General features: G+C 45.4%; 1 protein-coding gene across 18 annotated transcripts in view; it reads left to right on the top strand.

Annotated features, from left to right (window-relative positions):
• The window catches only part of Cacna1c (calcium voltage-gated channel subunit alpha1 C), a 568982-nt gene that overhangs the window by 386146 nt on the left and 161921 nt on the right, over positions 1-20915 (top strand). For all 18 annotated transcript variants that reach the window (XM_029535125.1, XM_029535124.1, XM_029535115.1 and 15 more), the window contains one exon: positions 16366-16524. In XM_029535125.1, coding sequence (XP_029390985.1) covers positions 16366-16524 — 159 coding nt within the window. The remainder of the gene's footprint in view (positions 1-16365; positions 16525-20915) is intronic.

The following is a 20915-nucleotide window of genomic DNA, read 5'->3' as shown; positions in this document are numbered from 1 at the left end:
GGCAAACAGTGTCCTCTGAGAAACAGCCCCTCCTATGTCCTCTGGGCTGAGTACCTGGCTGCAGTCTTGCTACTTGGTAATATCTTAGAATCATAAAGCTCCAGGAAGCTGCCCACTGGCTCTCCCATTCCAATGTGTGTATAGAATGGGGGGTGAGCGTGGTGGGGGCTTAATTAACCATCAGCAGAATCAGGACTATACCTGCTCTCCCCAACTGCCCTTCCTACTGTACCACACCATCCCTAAAGATTTAAGGCTATCACTCTTGACTGTCTTCGATTTTGGCATGTGCCTCCTATCTCTGTGACTGCAATAAAGTCCACCCACTCCCGAAGCCCAGAGTTTATTCTCTGTAATCTCTGTTTAGAAGTTAGATTTATGTCTTGCCCAGGTGGGGCTGCTTACTGAGTAGGGGAAAGGAGGAAGTGCTGTCTTGGTTAGGATTCCATTGTTGTGATAAGACACCATGACCAAGAGCAGCTTGGGGAGGAAAGGGTTTGTTTTAGCTTACAACTCTCTGGTCACACTCCATCACTGAGGGAAGTCAGGCCAGAAACGCAAGACAGGAACCCGAAAACAGGAACAGAAGCAGGAGCCACAAGGAGTGCTGCTTACTGGCTTGCTCCCCATGGCTTGCTCAGCCTACTTTCTTATGGAACCCAGGAGCGCCTGTCCAGGGGTGGCACACCATGGCCCTTCCCACATCACTCATTAATCATGGAGATGCACTACAGACTTGCCTGTGGATGACCTGATGGAAGCTTCTCTCCACTGAGGCTCTTCTCCCCAGATGATTCTAGCTGTGTCAAGTTGACAAAACAGATGAGGATAGTGGCTGTTTGCTTTGCCCAGGGGACTCCCTGGGCAGAGACTATAGAGTATCTCAGACCGAAAAGTGACAGGGCATGTAAGTTCACAAACAGTTAAAATCGTCACTGTCGACTCGGCCTTGGCCATTTTGCATTAGGTATGGTTTATATGATGGCCGACACCAAGTTCCACTTTGGTGGTGCCTAATGACCTGAGTGTGCTCAATTATTTCCCCATAACCCCATAGAGTGGCATTGGGGTGTAAGGTGGGAGACAGAAGTAACTTTCAACACAACTCTAAAGGAGCTTATGATAGAACAGCGGGTGTGTGAGAGGCAGGAGTTATGAGTTAACCGTAGACCTATACCATGAAGTTACCAAGGACAGGCTGATCTCGCCATCGCATACATTCTCACCGTAAGGGATAGCAGGGCTTATTGTTCTGGAGGACCAGGGCAGCCCAGGAGAAGAGCAGTCACTCTGCTTTGACTGCAAGACCAGAGGATTTCAAATGCCATATAACCCGCAAACAGACAATGTATCTGATTCACAATGAGGGAGGGAGAAGATTGGCTGCAGCCTTGCGGCTCTCTGGGCTAGACAAGTCAAGACTCCTCATGGTATCTAATTGCAGAGCCTCAGCTACCGCAGCAGCCACGGTAATGTCTTCATGGCAGGAGATGATCACGGAGGCTAGCCTGGAGTTACAGCACACACAGTCCCAGGCTATGCTTGCAGTTAGCTCACCTCATAGCTGCTTGCCTTCCATTGGCCAAAACAGCTCATGTACCTGATGTCAGAGGCAGTGAGACAGAAGACTATAACTGGCCTTCCTCACTGTGGCTCCTCATCAGAGATTTGAAGCAACTGCTGACTTGGTGAATCTCTGGTACTGAGAGAACGGCTCTTCTCTGAGTTTCAAGAAAGGGGTTGGACTGACCGTCTGCACTGTCTCAGTTTCTGTTCAGCTTTGGGAGTGAGACCACAGGGACCAAGTACACTGGATGAACATCACCCCGTTTTCTCACAGCCTTTAGCAAAACTCTGTCTTCGTTGGGGTTTCTGTTGCTGTGATGAAACACCGTGACCAGAAAGCACGTTCAGGAGGAAAGGGTTGATCTGGCTCACACTTCCATATCTCTATACATCATCGAAAGAAGTCAGGATAGGAACTAAAACAGGGCAGGGACCTGAGGCAGGAGCTGATGCAGAAGTCATGGAGCAGTGATCCTTAATGACTTCCTCAGCTTGCTTTCTTACAGAACCCAAGACTCTCAGCCCCGGGGTGGCTGGGGTCCTCATCATCGATCACTAGTTAAGAAACTGCTTTACAGCCCATCTTATGGAGGCATTTTCTCAACCAAGGTTCTCTCCCTTCAGATAACTCTAGCTGTGTCAAGTTGACATAAACTAGTCAGCACATGCCTCATAGGAGTCCCCTCTCCATGTCATCACCATTTCTTGCTCTCTTTCTCTTTGCTACACATCTGTTTCCAGGCTTTCTTCTCACTGCTGTGTCAGAACGTCTCTTGTCAGGACCACCTCTCTACAGTAGTGGGTCCAGTGGCCTTCTCTCTGGGCCCACTGGCCTTTATCTTTCTGTGCACTGGGAAGTTCTGCATAGCTGACCCTCCTGGTCTTGAACCTCTCATCACTTGGCATCTGAGACATTCTTCACAGTTGACAGTGTCTTTTTTCACAGCCACATCTTTAGCTTCTACAGTGGTGGATGAGTGTTGTAGCAAGTGCAGGCATCATTTCAGACTCTCATGCTAAGTGCCATACAACAACCTAGCTTCCCAGATGGGGCCCAGGTGTGTCTATGCTGCATTTACAGGTCCAGAGCTTGAACTCTCTGTTGCACTGGATCTCCACGGCAATTGTGTGAGGTTCAGGAATAGACATGTTATATGTGGTGTGTAGGGTGCAAGTTTCTTAGAAGAAAAAAGATGAATTAATTCCATGGTTTATGAAACTTGTGACTCTCAACTATGTTGGGTACATGGGTAAGGGGCTCCAAAAGTTGCTGCTGTTTTTAAACATATTTACGAAATGTAACTGGATTCTTGATTGAAGATTATGCATGGAGAGGGAAGACTGTGAGCGCATAGTCCTGTGACTCATCAACCAGCCTCTTTTAGACCTTACCTTATGGGAGAAGTTGCTGGCCAAGGTACAGACGTGAATCTGTGCTAAGTGTGTTCTCAAGGGTTCTGTAGTAGGAGAAAACACTCAGTAAACTGACACATAAAATAAAAACTAGAGATTCCGAAGAATATTTAGGTATAGAGTAAGGAGCAGTATAGTGAGCAAGCTTTGGGGATGCCGTACTTCCAGGAGTAGGGACCATGAGTCAGAAAGACTTCCTAGAGCAGGTAGAACTTGGACTGGATCTCAGTGGACAAACAAGGAGTGACATTCCAGGACATTGCAAAGAGAAAGGACAGTGTGGTACAGATGTACACTAGAGGGATTAGGAGCTGATTATAGTAACAACCAGACTGACTGCCCCTGATGAAGTGTCATGTAATGGAAATGTGGTTGTTTTGTTCAGACTCTCTTCTTGGTGAGGCCTCCGTTCTTTCCCAGAATGGAGCATGAGGCATACATGATGTATGGAAGGATGAGCCATTCACAGCAAGATGTATGACACAGTATATGTCAACAGTGAATATCGAGAGCTGTGATCCAGAATTTACAATATATGTGAAGTGGGTATGCTTGCTTATAGAACAATAAGCAATGGTCCTTCCCAAGTGACCCTCGCGTGTGCTTCTAGAGAAGACCTCCCAAGGGTGTACTGAATCAAGGAAGACAGCAGATGAAGATGTGATATCATCCTTTAGGGTCATGAGGCCTTTGATAAAAACTTGGAGCAAACTTGCTCTCATAGAAAAAGGCAGTGAGGGACTCTCTCCATTCAAGAGGGGCACCAGCTAGCCTTCCTCCCCATGATCATCTGGGAGCCGGCCACAACATCAGGCAGTGAGATAATAGGCCTTGTAGTTTATGGTGAAGAGGTGGGGCGGACATAGAAGGAAGTGAACTTTTAGGCTCCCTATCTGCTTGGGTCACCAAGACATTCCAGCCCCAGCCAGCTCATAAGTCCACATGTAGACTAGCCCCACACTCATGAAAGAAGCAGTGAGCAGTTGTCAAGACGTGAACAGGGGGGGCAGACTATTCATGCCGTCTACCCTGTGGCAAGAGGCAGCCAAGGGCGGCGGTTCTCAGGGTTCTCCAGAGGGCAGCTGTGAACAGCATGGCTTTTCCTCAGTCCATGTGGGTGACTTCCCAGACAAGTTCCTGTGTGCATCCCTGGCCTGGTTTGTTTCAAGAATCTCCATGAAGGTCCTGATACTGATGTGGCTACCATGCAGAGCCATGGCTGCAGGGAGGAAAAGCTGCTTTCTCCTGGCCTGACTGCAGACAGCTGTCTCCTGTGCCCTGCTCTTCCTTAGCTCAGCATCTCTTACCTCCATCTGGGTTCTCCTGGGGCACAAATCTAGACCACAGCTCTGCTGTCCACATTTTCTCCATTTCCTGCTCAGGCTCAGTTTCTCTGTATACAAACTAATAATAGCACAGATAAGAGCAAGCCTTTTCTTGGTAAAGCCCCGCTCCCTTCCACCCCTGGATACGCCACAGCATTTGTAAGAGAAAATGACCGAAAGGTCACAAAGTTGGTGAATCCATCCCTGAGCATCCCATGCCTTTCTCGGCTCTGCCCGTCATAGAGTTTTATAAGAAATAAATAACAGTATGTGACTAAGCTGGAGAAATCAGATTATTGGGTAGAGCAGGATATCAGTGACAAACAATACACACCACCAACAGCAAAGCTAAATGTGCTGTGGAGTACAGCCCTCGCCTGGTAATGAAAATACACCTTTCACTTGAGAACCAGGTAGCAGTTGATAACAGGACACGGTCCATTCAAAGCAGTGTACAGCCTCAAGGTAAGCTTTGCCATCGAGAGCTGGATTGGGTGATTAACTAGCCCAGTGGTCCAGGAAGCAGGGATATTACCCCTGATTTATAGGCAGGAAGGATAGCCTCCCATGCCTCACCCTAAGGAATGCAGGGAGATGGGTACTGAAGATTACGCAGTCCAGAAGGATGCTTAGGGCTGCCCCACAGACAGAACCGGCTGCAGAGAGTGAGGTAGCTGATAGTCAGGCTGTGAGCACATTTGCATTTCACAAATTCCTGAACTCTGGGCTACGAGGGATAATGAGAAATGGCTCTGTTGCTGCCCGTGGATTCAATGCTGAAGTTGGCTTGCAGGCAAGCAGGGTGTGGATCTGTGGCTGCAGTGGGCGAGCTACTTGACTTTCATTTGTTCAGGCATCTTCAGCTCTCTTCTCTGTGAAATGGGAGAGTTAAACGATTTTAGCATTAGACTCCTGAGCTCCGTCGTTCAGTCTTTTGAAAATAGAAGACAGCGGTGGTCTGAGAATTCTTCTTGAGACACGAGTTTCAGAACTTAGGTAGTTATCAGCAAGGTGCGACCTTGTGTGCATCTCCCCAGTGGTTAGCTCCTAGGATTGTAGCAACCAGACTGTTCAGAGGTAGGAAAGATGCCACATGATAAGTCAACAGGCATGATCAGAGGTGGGAAAGATGCCACATGATAAGTCAACAGGCATGATCAGAGGTGGGAAAGATGCCATATGATAAGACAACAGCAATGATTAAGCACTGGCTGTGAATTGAAGACTGTGGCAGGTGGCATTCTATCACAAAGGTCAGGTGATCTCCTTAAACCTCCTGAACTGCAGCTCAGTGACTCATATCTGTGTCTGGCCCTTTCTTGGAAATCACAAACATGCAAAACAAACAGCAAGTTGTAGCACTTAATTAGAACTAATGCTAATGACAAAGCCCACTCGGTCTAAGTGCCACAAAGGAAAAGGAAGAGAGAGTGAAACGAAAACACAGTTAGGTGAACGTTCCGGGAAGTGGTCGACGAGCAGAGCATGGGCTCCATGCCTTTCTCGCCCTCGTTTCCACACCTGACCAACCACTAGCTAAACAGACAGTGGCACCACTGCTTGGGATGTGAAGAAAAGACTAGAGTCTCACAGTCCCCATCTAAGGCATCCTGGTGACCCAGAGTCTCCTTCTAAATCCCCGCCTCTGAGGTCTCCACCCCCTCTCAGGAAGACCATGCCAGGGCAGTAATGCACAGGCCTTTAGGATGTGGTCAAGGTTCACACCAGCTTTTCTGTAGTACAATTGGTAGTCATTGACATGAGCAGATCTTACATATTTAGGTGCAAATGTAGTACTCTTACACACTATCTTGACAACCTCCTGTCCTGTGGTTATACATATTTTATAATCATACCCCATATTACTGTTTTACAATCAAATGGCTCACGTGGATTACAGAAACACAGTGTTTTATGTGTGCCCACTCACTTGTCCTTGCTGGCTTTCCTGCTGTAGACACGTGGTCTGATGTCCCCAGACACTGTTGTCCGCTCCACTCTCCTTTTTTCTGGGATTCTATGTGCGCACATGTTTGGCCATCATGTATTGTTCTACTGTCCTTAAAGCTTTGGTCAGTTTTTCCCCAATTCTTCCTTGGTCTGTGTTCCACAGTTTGGATAATTTTCTTTGTCATTCCATATCATGCGTCTTTGTTTTGTTTGTTTGTTTCCTCTGCACTGTTTCTAGCTTCATTGAACTTATTTAGTGATTTTGTTTTATTCAGACCTGTTGCTTTTTAATTATAGAGCTTTAATTGGGTTCCCTTGTAGAGTTCTCATGTACCTATGGCATGCTTCTGTTTCCTCTTTAATACAGTACACTTGCTATTCACTAAATATTCCTGTGTTGTGTGTGTGTGCGTGTTTGTGTGTGTGTACATGCACATAACAACTATTTAAAAATATTTGTCTGTTAAATCTAACATATGCAGTCTCATTTTTTATTGGCTATATAGCACATGTTCCCATTTCTTTGTTTATTTGGTGATTTTTATGAGGTCTGGAATCTGCTATCTTCCGAAGCCTTTCAGTTCTTCAGCAGAAAGCTTAGTTTCTGGGCTTGTATAGACTTGATTTTATGCTGGTTGGCATAGACTGGGCCTCTCAACCTTTGAATTGCATTTCCCCCTTTGTGCTTAGTTGCATCTAAGTTCGGGGCACATAGCATAAGGTTCTTGCCCCTGAAGTGTCCTTTTGTGGCACTGGAGTCGGGTGTCTCACTGACATGTCCACTTGAGCTCTCCAGAGCACCAGCCTCTTGCAGCTCTTCTCCCCTCCCCCACCCACCACCCCCAGCACTGGTTATAATGCCTGTGGCACCTCCATTCTGCCCTCCCCCCAAGTGGCTGCCATCTTATGCAAACAGATGGAAAATTGCACTTGCATATGCATAATCTTGTTCAAAGCCATTCCACACAAACTTCCAGGGGCCCTTATCTCCTACCCGGTTCCTTGCTGATGTCCCAACAGACTGCTTCAGCCGCTCACATTCTGATCCAGCCTCACTGTACCTGGGCAGTGGTCCGATGGACTTGGTGCTCAGGGAAGTGTCCACTGTCAGAGTTAGGGTGACTGCGCTCACCTGAGCATCTCAGTAGTTCACTTTTATAGACATCATGTCCACTTCATAGAAACAGCCGCTTCATATTTTTGTTCATCTTTTTAAATGTTTATGGTGAAATGGCTCATTGGTACTTGGTACTCTGAAATGTTTGGAAATTGAAGCATACTTAATTTTTAAATTACAAAATGGGTGGTTCCTCTGTCAGCAGTTATAAAAAATATTCTCATATATTCAATGTTGCATATTGATTTTTTCTCATAATTTTATTGAAAATTTATTATGTGTAAGGCAGAACAGTAGCTGGAGGATAGAAAGGTTAGAATATCTTCCTTAAGATAATTATAAAATATCAGTTCAGCAAATTTGAGAACCAAAGAGGGATTTCTCATAGACGGTAATGGTATGTCTTCACTGTAAAGACACTGAAAGCCAAACCCAAGGATGACATGGTTTGTCAATGGAAGAAGGCAAAATAGCTTGAATGTTTTTTCACAAATCTAAAATACACATTTATTATTGTTATGGCTGGATGGATGGATATATGGAAAGATAAAGAGACAGAATATTTCTCCTCTACATAGTCATGCGTGAGGGCCAGAGGTTGATGTTAGAATATCTTTCCTTATTCATTTCTCAACCATATTTTTTGAGACAAGGTCTCTTACTTAGATCCCCATTCAGCTTGACTGGCGGGCCAGTGAACCCTCAGGACCTGCCTCTCTCAGACATGCAGCACTGGGGTCACAGGGGTGCTCCAGCACACTTGGCTTCTCCTAGGGTTCTTAGAGACCCAAACCCATGCTCTCAAGTTGCACAGTAAGAGCTTTTCCTGCACTGAGCCAACTTCCCTACCTGAAAATATTTTGGCATTTTTATTGTATGATTTTTTTTTTAAGTTTGTAGGCTTCCTACCTCTATGAAAATTACCAGTGACTGTGATAGGTGGGCCAGAATGAGGAAGTGATGAGTGTTTTGTTTAAATTGTGTAAGAGAATGGATAGATGCTGCAGGCTCACCAGGAGGGGATGGCGACAAAGGAGCACAAGTCTTTCTTTCCCAGCACCTGAGCCAGGAGAGGTGGAGTTAGTTCCCTATGCTTGCATAGGAAAGCATTTGTTGGAGAAATTGGTATAAAGATGTTAAAGGCTAGCTTGGTGACTCAGTTTGGTAACTCTGCAAAAAATCCACAGGTGAAATTTTCATTTTACCCTAAAGCTGCACTTTCTGTGCATTTTTTTAAGAGTGAGAACTTGTGATGCATGTAGCCAGACTGTTTTGCATGCCCTCCTGGCTAATCTTAATATTAGACGATCAATCTGCAGGTAGCCAGTCTCCAGAAATTTCATTCCAAAAGTAGCCAAGGTGCGGTCCTAAGAGAACCTTCTAGAATCCGTACATGCATTCAGAGACCGATTCTCTAGTTCTGAGAGTGAAGTCTGCAGGGAACCAGCGAGGAGACCGTACGTGATGTCGCTCTTCAGAAGGGCAGGCTACTTTTGCTTGTGGCAATGTCAGGTGAGGTAATTCGGATCAACTGTCCGGATGAAGACAGCATTTGATATACTAGGAAAACATTCTAAATTGTATAACAACAGGAAAGGATGTTTGACAGTAATGAACACGAAAAAGTCCCTGGAGAAATGCAACACCATCAAAGCTGTCAAATTCTTTTGAAAAGCAGTTTTATGAAAATAAGGTCTAACTCATTATATAAAATAGCTAGGTATGCAGGGAAACAAAGTAAATAAATGAAAATGAGCAAAAACTATAGACAATAGAAAGAGATGCGTGGGAGACCCAGGTACTGATATTGTTCAGCTATAGGAAGTAGAATGTTGTTTATTGCATTTAAAGACACCAAAGACAAGGTCAAGGAGTTTCCCAGAGAACCAGAAGTTGTGAGAAACAACCAGATATAGGTTTACAAGTGAAGACTATAAAAGCTAAGATAAAAAAAAAATCAAAGTAAATAAATGTTGACACAGCTAAAAACAGAATTATCAAGCTGTAGAGAAATGGAGAAAGAAGGCTAACCTTCGACAAGAATAAAAAACTGAGAAATACAAAGAAGCAGAAGACCAAAAAAAGTGGTTATTAAAGTTTATTAAGTGTTTCTTCTACACTCATTCATGATGGTTATTATATGATTAATTACATCTTAACTTGACAATGCAGTGGCTGTCCTGACATAACAGGGGACATTGATTGAGAAAGACATAGGATGGCTACAGAGCTAGGGATCGTTTGCATCTTGACCTGAGTTCCAGCTGGCTGGATGCTTGGCCTATGGTGAATCAGCCTGTGTCATGCCTTTGCTCTCTGTTTTTTTTTGTTTGTTTGTTTTGGTTTGGTTTTTTTTGTTTTTTTTTTTTTTAAAGAGAATAAATAAGAAGCAGTAGGAACTGATGCCGAGCCCCCAAAGTTGCCTGAGGGGGTTGCATCTTCTCTGAGTGTGTCACATGGATACAGTGTGCCAGCAGCAGGAGGATGGAAAGCATGGCACCTGGGATGCAGGGACTTCTGGAAGACTAGAGTTGCCATGGGAAATGTGCTATTAAGAGTTGTGAGGCCTCACTGAGGACCAGAGGACAGAGACTGTCACTGGGAATGGTACAGTGTGTGTGTGTGTGTGTGTGTGTGTGTGTGTGTGTGTGTGTGTGTGTGTGTTGGGGTGCGTTACATACAGCTCATTTGTGATTTTTGTCTGGATACTTGCTAAGGAGTGTGAGTTTCAAAGTGTTAGCTTTTAACTTCAGCTCTACCATTGAACAGATATATCGACTTGGACAAGTTATTTATCACAACCAAACTTTGGTTTACTTCTATTTAGGAGGGCTGTGGGGAAATTCAGTGGAATGATGTATGTAGTAGACTAGCACAGAGCCGAGCCCGTGCCGAATCTCCAGGAAGAGAGCTGACTTTGGTTCAGCTTGTCTCTGTTCTCCCAGGTTCAATTTTCTTCTGATATCAAGATTCCTTTTATGTCCTTTTCTCTGAGCCTTTTTTCCTAACCCAGATTGCCAATATAACAATAAAATAATAAAAGTCCACTGAAGGGTGAGTAATTTGGTGACCCTTAAAGTTTCTAAGTCATTAGGACGCAGAGTAGCTACCATCTTTCTCAGGGACACAGCTGTCTCTTAGTGTTCAGCAAATCTCTGTTCAGTACAGAAATGTATTTGAACAAAAAGATTAAATTGAATAAATGAACATGCACATCTAAATGACAACATGAGAGAATCTTAAGGTTTGAGATTTCGAGAAACTCTCCAAGCAAGAGCTCCTCCCACTGCAATAGGAAGACTCTTGCAGAGAGAATACACTAGAACCCCTAAGCTCAGTATGGCTAGTACTCCTTAACCCAGCAAAGAGCTCTTTTCTTCCCTTCCTATTTTCGTTCAAAAGCCATTAGGGTTATGGGACGATTAAAAAGTGTCTATTGTCCCACTAGCTAAAGGAAATCGCGGACTTCAGTTCTGGAGAGTCATCATGTCTCTAATCTTTAGTGAGTATAAACAGATTCCTACAGATCAGAAGCAAGCATGAGTCACTAGCCATGACCTGTAGTGCTCATTCATAGCGCATCCATCAGTGCTGGTACCTCATGTACTTTACCCTGGGGTAGCCACGGCTTTGGGATGAGGCCCTAGAGTTGACTAGTGAGTTAAGGCCAGAGATTATTTGTACTATCACACACACACACACACACACACACACACACACACACACACACACCTTCATAAAGAAAGCTATTGGCCCACCAAGCTCAGCGGGCTTCCAGGTAAAATCAACTCCTGCTGGCTTTAATGGATTAGTGATGGTGTCACTTAGAAGGTCTGACACTTTGACCCCTTCTCCAGCTCTTCACCTTGTTGTCTCTCTCCCCCTCCCCACTCTACTGTCTGGCCAGGGATGCCAGCCACAGGCACTATCTTAGTAAGCTGCCTCACTTTCCAGCTTCCAGTTGAGTTTCATGTGTTTTGCAAATTGTATCTTCGGTATTCTGAGCTTCCTTGAGGAGCATCAGCAGGTGGCTTTGCCTTCTTGCCCTGTTACCAGGGAACCTCAGTCACCTCTCAGGATGGGGATGATTGCTGCCGCCCCTGGGATATTACTCCGCCTGTGGTCCTTTCACCCTTTCCCTACGTAGAAAAAGGAAGCACCAGGGATGGTTCTGATCTAAGTGCTCCCTGTTTCTCGCTGGAACCTAGTATCCCGAGATTTAAGCCACTCTGAAAAGACTGCTTACTATGTGCAAATCCTATAGGAAAGGATTTGATAGGGATCATCTAGGTGGAAAACTTCTGTAGGGTTCTGGACTAGGTCACAATGTGATGGAGACAGCATCGGCTGAGGTACAGAGGAGTTAGAATGTCCTGTGTTCCAGTCCAAGCAGAAGTCAGGAAGAACAGCGGTGGCTGCCATGGAGACTGGCCAGGGCCGCTGTGTCTGAGACATAAGTGACCATTCGTGTTCATCTCTATGGGAGCTGGGCTTAAGAAAATGAGCACCTGTATTTGTGTCACTTCCACTTGGCTATAATTCTTGGGACTATAGTTAGCTGGCTCTGCAATCCACTGGCCGCGTATCTGTCTCCCGATCTGGCTGGAGACTGCTTGTAGCCAGGCCTGCATCTTTGTGCTTCCAACATAGTCTGCACTCAAAAAAGATCCTCAAAGGAGTGAGTAAAGGAGAATCCATTGTCCAGGTCAAAGAGAACTGAAGCTACAGTTGTGGAAGGACACCGGGTGAGGAGCATTTGTAAGAGAAGATGTAATCGTAAACAAGTAGGCAAGGAAAGAGTGGTGGGAGCATAGGCCTGGGCTGGCTGGTGAGAGGTAGCCCTGAGCATTCTCAAAAGGCAGGATTGACAATGGTAGATAGAGGCCACTCACTGTCTGAAAAGATTATGCTAGGTGTCTCATAAGTTCATGCCATAGTGTTGGATACAGTCGTTGGTCTCACCCATAACTCTGTTGAATGGCTCTTATTGACGCCCAAAGCAGTGATCTTGGTGCTCACCACATATGCTCCTGGGGTGAAGGGTACAGGAATATGACTCCCTGTGTCATCCTCTTGAGTGCTCAGACGTTCACAAGTAAGTAAATAAAAAGCATAATAAGTAACTCTGCTGGAACAGGAAGTACAACGAGACTGTAGTAAGTCAGGCTAACAGTGTATTCCTCGATGTCCAGCATGGACATTTCATGCTTTACTGACTAAAGTGTAGCAGTGTGTTCCTCGGTGTCCAGCATGGACATTTCATGCTTCACTGACTAAAGTGTGATATTACTAGAACCAACTCAGATCTACTACAGTATTCAAACCTCTTTAAAGCATCTCAGGAAGGCTGTGGATGCAGTTGCCATAGCTCCCAGTTGACCAGCTGCTCCAGGGCTGTGACTAGCACTGTGGTGGCTAGATCGCATCAGTAGTTGCTAGAACTTAGAAATGCCAACTCATGCCCCACCCCAGAGAAACTGAATCAGAATAGTATTTGTCTCTCAGTGCTTCCATCCAGCATCTGGGCCCCTGTAAACAGGGCACTTCCCTCCCCTTCCCCCTCCCCCTCCCCCTGTCCCTCCCCCTTTGGTTTATAGCATCTGGTTCTCAGCATTATGACCAGAAGGAAATAGAATAATTGAAGTAGAATAATGACCCGCTGCACCTCAGCTGGAGTGTTCTCAGGACAAGGTTTGTGGTGTCACAGGACTGTGATGTGTTGGTAGAATCCTTCTTCACCCAGTCTTTGCAATCCCCCAAACCCTTTCACAAGAGCACACTCAGTCAGTAAGTGGGCTGCCCTGAGGATACTGAACACACCAGTATGTTCTTGGATGGGCTCTGTTTGTTCCTGGAAACTTCCTAGTTATTTCCATCCTGTGCTCATACCAAAATAATTATCCCCATCATCTCAAAACAGCCACTAAAGTCATGGGACAATCATTGACATCAACAAGCCCCTGTCACCAGTGTCCTTGTCCCGTCCCATGAGTCTTATCTTCTGATATAACACTTGCATGGTGCTCACTGGTGTGCCTGCTGACGCCCTGGTCGCTGAGTCTGAAGACAACCTGAGCTTAGCGTTAGTTCACTCTTGAGTTCTGCTACATGCCTGAATCCAGAGATGAGAAACATGGTGAGATTCAAGGGGCTCTGGATAGGGCAGGCAGGGAGCAGCAGCATTTCAGGCAGGGAAGCAGCAGACATTGAAACAGGGAGGCATGAAGCCAGGGACCTCCATATGGCCGGGCATGCTGCTGGAGTGTAAGGAGAGACCAGGATCCGTAGAAGCCAGGACTGCAAAGGAAGCGGTGAACTTGGAGCTGTAAATGACAGAGGTCACTGGTGCGCTTTCAAAAATGACATGTTTCAGTGCATCCTTCCATAAAGACGATCTAAGTGCTGTGTGAGACAGGGAAGACATGGAAGTTGGGGAGGCTGATTAACAACACTGTGTCTGAGAAATGGACATTAGGTGCTTCCATCATCGAATGAACATCCTACAGTACACTCACACAAACCTCCTTGGTACAGGTCAGTTGCTGGAGGAGGCCTCTTGATACAGAGAAGTCAGAAGTACCAGATGCTCTACTTACTCATGGTACCACACAGCACGCTTTTTACTGTGAGCATTTCAAAAAATAATTAAACACGTTTTTACATTTATTTATTAACTGTAGGTATGACGTCCACTGCACATATGCAGAGGACAACTTGTGAGTGTCCACTCTCTCGTTCCACCATGAGACTGCCAGGGATCAAACTCTGACAGCATAGTCAATACGTTAAGCAGCCACACAGCCATCCACTGCCATGTTTAAATATCACACACTGATAACTGCATGTGTCATGCTATGATTGTTATAGAAAGCACCAGCTACGTGAGATACATGCTTGTACAGTGATGTTATGACAGTCGTAATATCAGCAAGCGTTAGGCATTTTTAGCTCCATTACAATCCTCTGGTACTACGTTGTGTGGCACATGACTGAGGGATTTTTTTGAATCTGGGCGAAATGCCGTTTGAAATCTACAGAGAGGAACAGGTCAAGAGTTGTGTGGAGGGAAGGACGGGATGGGATCTACAATGATTTGTAGGTCACTAGGACATCCTGGTCTTGTTGCTAAGAGGTGCTAAAGATTTTGGAGTGGCCTTTGTGTGGCCCATTTGGCTTCAGCCCAGATCACAGTTCCTTCTGCATCTGTCACCTGTCTGTTCCTTGACACTTGAAGCTGCTGGTGCTGGAGGCCTGATCCCTCCCCGTGGTCTGACAGGCAGATATGGGGTTCCCAGCTTCTGGGGGAGCACTCGGAAGGCTCCTCGGCACCTTTCAGCCTCTCCTGAAAGTTGCTTTGCAGCTCAACTTTCCTCATGGCCTGGCAGACTTTAAACTAATGTGTGTACAAATTGCTAATTAATGGAATCGTTTGGATCTGAAAACATCTTGCTCTAATGGGAGCCTGCAAAGTGCTCACATTAATTCACAGGTAAAATTATTCTAGCTTTCTTTTTATTTATTTATTTATTTATTTATTTTTGCCTTCTCAGCCCAGCTTAATAGCTGGGAAAGCTCTTCTAATTAGCCTCATGGAAACCACTGGCCACAGCTCTGAGTTGTAGTGCGTGCTTCTGAGCTTGAGAAATGGGAGCAGCTGTGGTTATCCAGGGAACGGGGCCACAGATAAGTGCCAGAGAACAGACGAGAAAGACCTTGGTGTCTGAGAGGATAGAAAGGGAGAAGGTGACAAGGCCTGTGAAGACACTGGAAATGAGCCAGCCCCGTGTGGGATTCAGAAGGGGCATTGCCCTCCCATGTGTGCCAGAGGGTCCCACAGGATGATGTTCTTCCAGGCTGCCTCACCAGATCTCCTGGGATGGGGACACCTAGTGTATTCACTGTTCACAGGAAGCTAACAGCAACTGCCCTAGGCTTCAGTGTGCCCTGTATCACCTGAGCACTCTGCTCCAGACCCTTCCTGCCGTCATTCCTAGTGAGCATGCTCAGTGCAGCCACTAAATGCCCCTCCCTTCCCCCCATGGCAGAGCAGAACAAGCCGCCAACTCTGGGGTTCCCTGATAAGACGAGTGTCCTCCACGCCAACTCTGGGGTTCCCTGATAAGACGAGTGTCCTCCACCAGGCTGTCCATTCATTTCTTTTCCTCCTATCGACATCTGGGTACTTTTAGTTTATTTTTGAGAAGTTCGGGACAAAGTTTGCCATTTTAACTACTTTTCTGAGTGGCTCCAAGGCATGCTGTTTATTTGTGTTCCCCAAACTGAAACTCCAGGCTGTTAAATAAGAAGTCCCTATCTATGGAGCTTTTGAGCGAGCGTAACATTCAGATGATGCAGCCCCTGGTAGAACTGAACAATACCCAGTGGTCCCCTCATTTACTACTAAAGAGGTACCTTTAGAGCTACACCCTTGGCTCTGATATGTGGTTCTCAGAAATGCCCCACTGGTAAGATAGCTTCGTCATTGGAAACTGCACCCTCCTGAATTCCTTTCCATCAGGCTGCTCTATGTTCCAGAACAGGGCGGGCTGGCGGTAGGCTCTGGTAATCCACCACGGAGAAGCCTGAGATGACTAAGTCCTCCGTGGGTAGTCACAGTGAGTTCTCATGCTAAGCCCTGCTCTAGAAGGAGACACACTAGGGTGTCTCTGAGATGGGCTATTTAAAATCTTAATAATTACGGAAGAAAACAACAACACGTTTTCCCCCAAGAAGTACAGCAGAGCCGATCCTTTTATTTGGATGTGCCTCCAGGACAGATTTGGAGTCAAGCCAACCTGAGCCAGTCACTCATTGACTGTGACCTTGAGCCTCAGTTTGCTCATCTAAAGCCCGGGACTAGTGACTCCCACTTGAGCTGCCAAGAAGACTGCATGCAGGAGGTCCGGTTAGCCTGGTACCCGAGGCAGCACTGGCTCAAAAGGGGAGGCGGAGGTAGGTTCTGCTGCTGCTACTGTCGATGCTTTTGTTGCACAGGTCTCCAGGTGGTCCTGAACTCCATCATCAAGGCCATGGTGCCTCTGCTGCACATCGCTCTTCTTGTACTCTTCGTCATCATCATTTATGCCATCATCGGCCTGGAGCTCTTCATGGGAAAGATGCACAAGACCTGCTACAACCAGGAGGGCATAATAGGTAAGAGGTGGGGCCCTGGGCAGCAGGTCCCCAGGAGGCTGTCATTCCCCCTCATGGCTGCTTTCCCTTGGAGTGGATTGCTGCAGCCACCTGGATGCTCCAAAACTGGATGAGGCATTCAGTTTCCCCATACTTCCGACCATGATGACATGAAAGGCAGGGGTCAACCTTCTTTCCCTCTCCTTCCCAATGTCTGCATTCACTACCGCAGATCTCTGTTCAAACAGCAGGTGCTTTGTCCAGCGCTGCTGATGCACCATGTAATGGATGGACACAATTGGAGAAGCAAGATTAAGTACCCACCATTCATCAGTTTCTTATGCGTGAAGCAGATTCTGAGTGTGTGAGCTGCCATTGCAAGTGGATGAGCATGCGCAGCCAGGAGTACGCCAATGTGGTTGAGCATCCAAACCCTTCAGGATGTCTGTACCCCCCGACTCCCCATCCGCACCCGTTTTCCTATCCTCTTAGAGTTGCCTCTCTCTTCATCACAGTGACTATTTTCTTCTCCATCAAAAGCAGAACTCCAGGGTCCCTCCCTTTCCCAGAGTAGATGAAGAGGCTGTCATTAAATAAGCCCCTTGCCACCAGTTCAGCTCCATGTCACAACCATCAATCCTGCCTTTATGAGCCTCCCCTCTTTGTGTTCCTTCCATCAATCAATGACTTTAATAGGCAGCGCTGGCTCATTAAGCACTTTCTTAAGTGGCACCAGAGTTTGGGCTTACAGGAAAAACCACACAATGCTCTCTTAATGTGACTAATGTTTCAACTTGACCTTAAAGGAAAAACAAACAAAAAAAAAAAAAAAACAAAAACAAAAAACACCAGGGGCTAGAGAGGTGGCTCAGCCGTGAAGAGCACCGAGTCTTTCAGAAGACCTGGGTTGTGGGTTACCACATGGCAACTCACAACCTTCTATAACTCTAGTTCCTGGGGATCATTTGCTTCTTTCTTCTGTCCTCCAGGGCACCAGTCACCTAGATGGTACGCAGACATACATGAGAGCAAAACACTCAAACATATATAAAAAAAAAAAAAAAAGTAAAAGGACACATTAACTTTTCTCTTTCTTGAAAAAATGGTAAGGTTTTAAATGGATAGAGTAGTGAGATACATATATATATATATATATATATATATATATATATATATATATATATATATATATATATATATATATATATACATACATACATGTATGTGTATACAAACATACAACATTGGAAATCCCCATTCCAAAGCTATTAACAGTGCTAATTTATATTATTTCACTTTTAAAAACAGACCTGACCTTTTCATTTGGGCATTATTGAGGAAAACGGAGAGCATATGAGCATATGTCTGGAGCTCTAACAATGAAGGTTTCCTTCTGTCCTCTGTATTTCTCAATCCCACATAGCCTAAGCTGCAAGTTAGTGCAATGGGTGATGGTAGTGCCAGCCTGTATAACAGAGTGAGATGAAAACCTAATGCTCAGAAACCAGCATCACCACCTGGTATACACAGGATACTGTGACTAGGCAGGCTAACAGCTTCTGCAATGTTGCTCAGTCATTGTCACAAGGTCACAGTAAGACAAACAATGCCTATGAATCTATATTTACATAATCATCTTGTTTTTACTTTTTAAAAGAAATTGTGTTTAGGATAAAGTATTCACCCTTGAGAATTTTCAATTTATTTGGGTTGTAACTGTGTGAAATTGGGTGACAATTTAAAATGTTAGCTGATACAAAAATTTTAATAGGAAGAGCAGTTCTTGCCTTCCACTAAAATTCAGAGATATTCAGCCTTGCTTAGAGAATATCGGCCAACATAATGACCAATTGTCTTCCTTTAATTCAAATTCTTCTTTTCTTCTCAATTGATCTGTAGCTAACACCAAACCAGTAACATACATAACTGGTCTGTAGCTAACCCTGAACCAATAACTTATGTTAATGATGCAGCTCGGTTGGAGTGCCCTCAGAACTGACTATAGCAACGCATGCAGTTATGCTACATAATTGGTGGTCCACTGGACCCAGACTCTTCACACTGTTACAGAGGGACAGAATCTCCATGAGTCCTCATCAGTTTGGCAGTGACCAATGGCGTAACACTCACCAATGAAACAGGAAGGAATTCTGTCATAGAAAAAAAGACAGTGACTGTGCCGTGTCATCAAATACTGATGTGCCACAGAGCCATGGATAGTTGCTTAAAATCTTTTAGGCACCTCTGTCATCTTAAAGGGAAGATGACAGACATACCACTTCTCCTTCTGGTGAGGGTTCTTCAAGGCTGTGAGCAAAATGCGGCCTTAAATAATTGTTACCACCACAGGGATTGTTTCTAGGCCTCAGTGGCTCCAAACGCAAGAAAATGGTAAACATGGTAGACAAAACAAGATGGCAACCTCTTCCTAGGGAACATAGAGAGGCCCTTCAAAAAGCCATCCCCAGCACCAGAGACTTTCTTTGGTGCCCTTAAGAAGAAGAGCTAAGTTAGCTTCAACTTTTGGAGGGGTCACCTTAAGGTCATCTTGACATCGATAGTAAACAGAGCCAGAAAATCACCAGAGTTATCTTGTGCACCCGTCCACAGAGCTCATGACATCATTTTTGTGATGAGTTTTATCTCCATCCTATAACTCCCGTGGCCAGTTAGTCTCCTGGGTGGAAACCAAAAAGCCAGGATATCGGGCAATGAGAGTAACGTCCCTCAGAAAAGTACCATGCGGCTCCAGTCGAAGTCAGAGCCACTACTGGGAAAGGGACCAAAGATTCCTGGCCGCAGCAGCCTTAATCTACAACAAAGCAGTTGAAGTTCCCATCTCCCTTTCCCCTCCCACTGTCTGCCCATGGCCTAAAGTCTTCTAGATTCTCCCAAAAGAACAGCATTTGGTTCCCACAGGTGAGTATCCCCACTGAGGAAGAGGGAGAACCCACAGGGATCTGGTCTCTTTCATACCCATGGCTAAGAAGCAGTCCACTCACCCTTCAGAGCCAGCATCAGTGGGTTTCAGGGTTTTATAGAACGCTTGTTGTTTTTCCTTGAGTTTAGACATTAACCTATTTTCTGCCATGGGTAGTAGATTTTACAAAATGTTCAGCGAGTCTTTGTTATGGTTTTAGTCTTTCTTTTAAACTCTGATCTCATTTTACAGACTGAATTTTATGTTCTTTCAAATTTTCTATTCCATTTTTCTTGTAAGATCCCTGCAAGGAAGCTTTGGCCTGCCTCGGTGCCTTTAGGCTGTCCTTCCTGGGTCCAGTGTCCAGTGGTGACTGTCTTAGAAGAGGCTGTTTTCTCCCAATCTCTCCAGGAACTGCAAGGCACCCCTCCTGGTTGCTCAGCAGATACATTGCCATATGCCGATACCTTTTGTTTCTGGGTGTCCCATCTGTCCAGTGGATCTGGAGCCAGGGCGCTCGGTAGCTCTCCCCAGCACAGTAATTACCCCTGAGACTGGCACGGAATTTGTTGGCAAAACCTAGCAATGAAATCACTACCATTCTATTTTGCCTTCAAGTTGAGATCTAAAAATGTAATTGCTGTTGTCTTGGTGGTTTGGAACCCTGCTGCAAGCGCCCCCCGCCCCCACCCCGGGATTCTGTGTGTTGTTGAAGTTGAGTCCATTTCTAAAATCTCCTTTATGTTGCCGAAGACTTAATTTGCTCTTTCCACACCGACCACCTTCTCCAATTCTATTCTGAAATGTACAGCCTATGTGGCTTTATTCTTCCATCCTCACACTCCTATCTCTCTCCCTAGGACCTCTGACTCTTTGGAAGAAAGCCAGGACATCTTTATGGTTATGTTTATTTCCCTTGCCCTGGGGTGCATGTCACTAGGACCCGGTGATCTGTGGGTTCACCTTTTTCAAGGGTTCCTTTTTATAGAGACCTATTTTTACTGGATCATCGCAGCTTCTTAACTGTTCTGTGATTTTTTTTTTATTGTTATTATTGTTTGGGGAGATTTAAAATAGCATAGCAGCTTTTGAGCCTGTGGATGATCTACCTGAAGCTCAGTCCCTTCCCCCCTTTATCCATGAGATCACTGCCCCTCGGTGTCACTTCCTGCTAGTAGATATCGATCTGTAAATTCTCCAAGTATGTCCTCCCCGTGAGCAGTCAGAACTGGCTTTGGCAGCGCCACCCACCTTCCCCCATCTCTACTGTTTTAGGAACCAGCGATGCAGGATTGTCAGCCCAGGAGCCACATTACATTGTAAATAGATAACTGACATCGTTATGCTACAGATAAATAAGATTATAGAATGCACAGAAATGCAAGTTTCCCTTTATCTTTTCATCATCCCCTTTGTTCACCCTCCCGACTCTGAAAGCTGGTTCCAGAGTAAGAATGGAATTAATGATCTATTTGGTTCCTGTTTTTTTTTT

Source organism: Mus pahari, chromosome 2 (assembly GCF_900095145.1).
Source record: "Mus pahari chromosome 2, PAHARI_EIJ_v1.1, whole genome shotgun sequence".
NCBI classification, from domain to species: domain Eukaryota; kingdom Metazoa; phylum Chordata; class Mammalia; order Rodentia; family Muridae; genus Mus; species Mus pahari.
The sequence above is the reverse complement of the archived record's forward strand: the minus strand, read 5'-3'. Positions and strand labels throughout refer to the sequence as shown.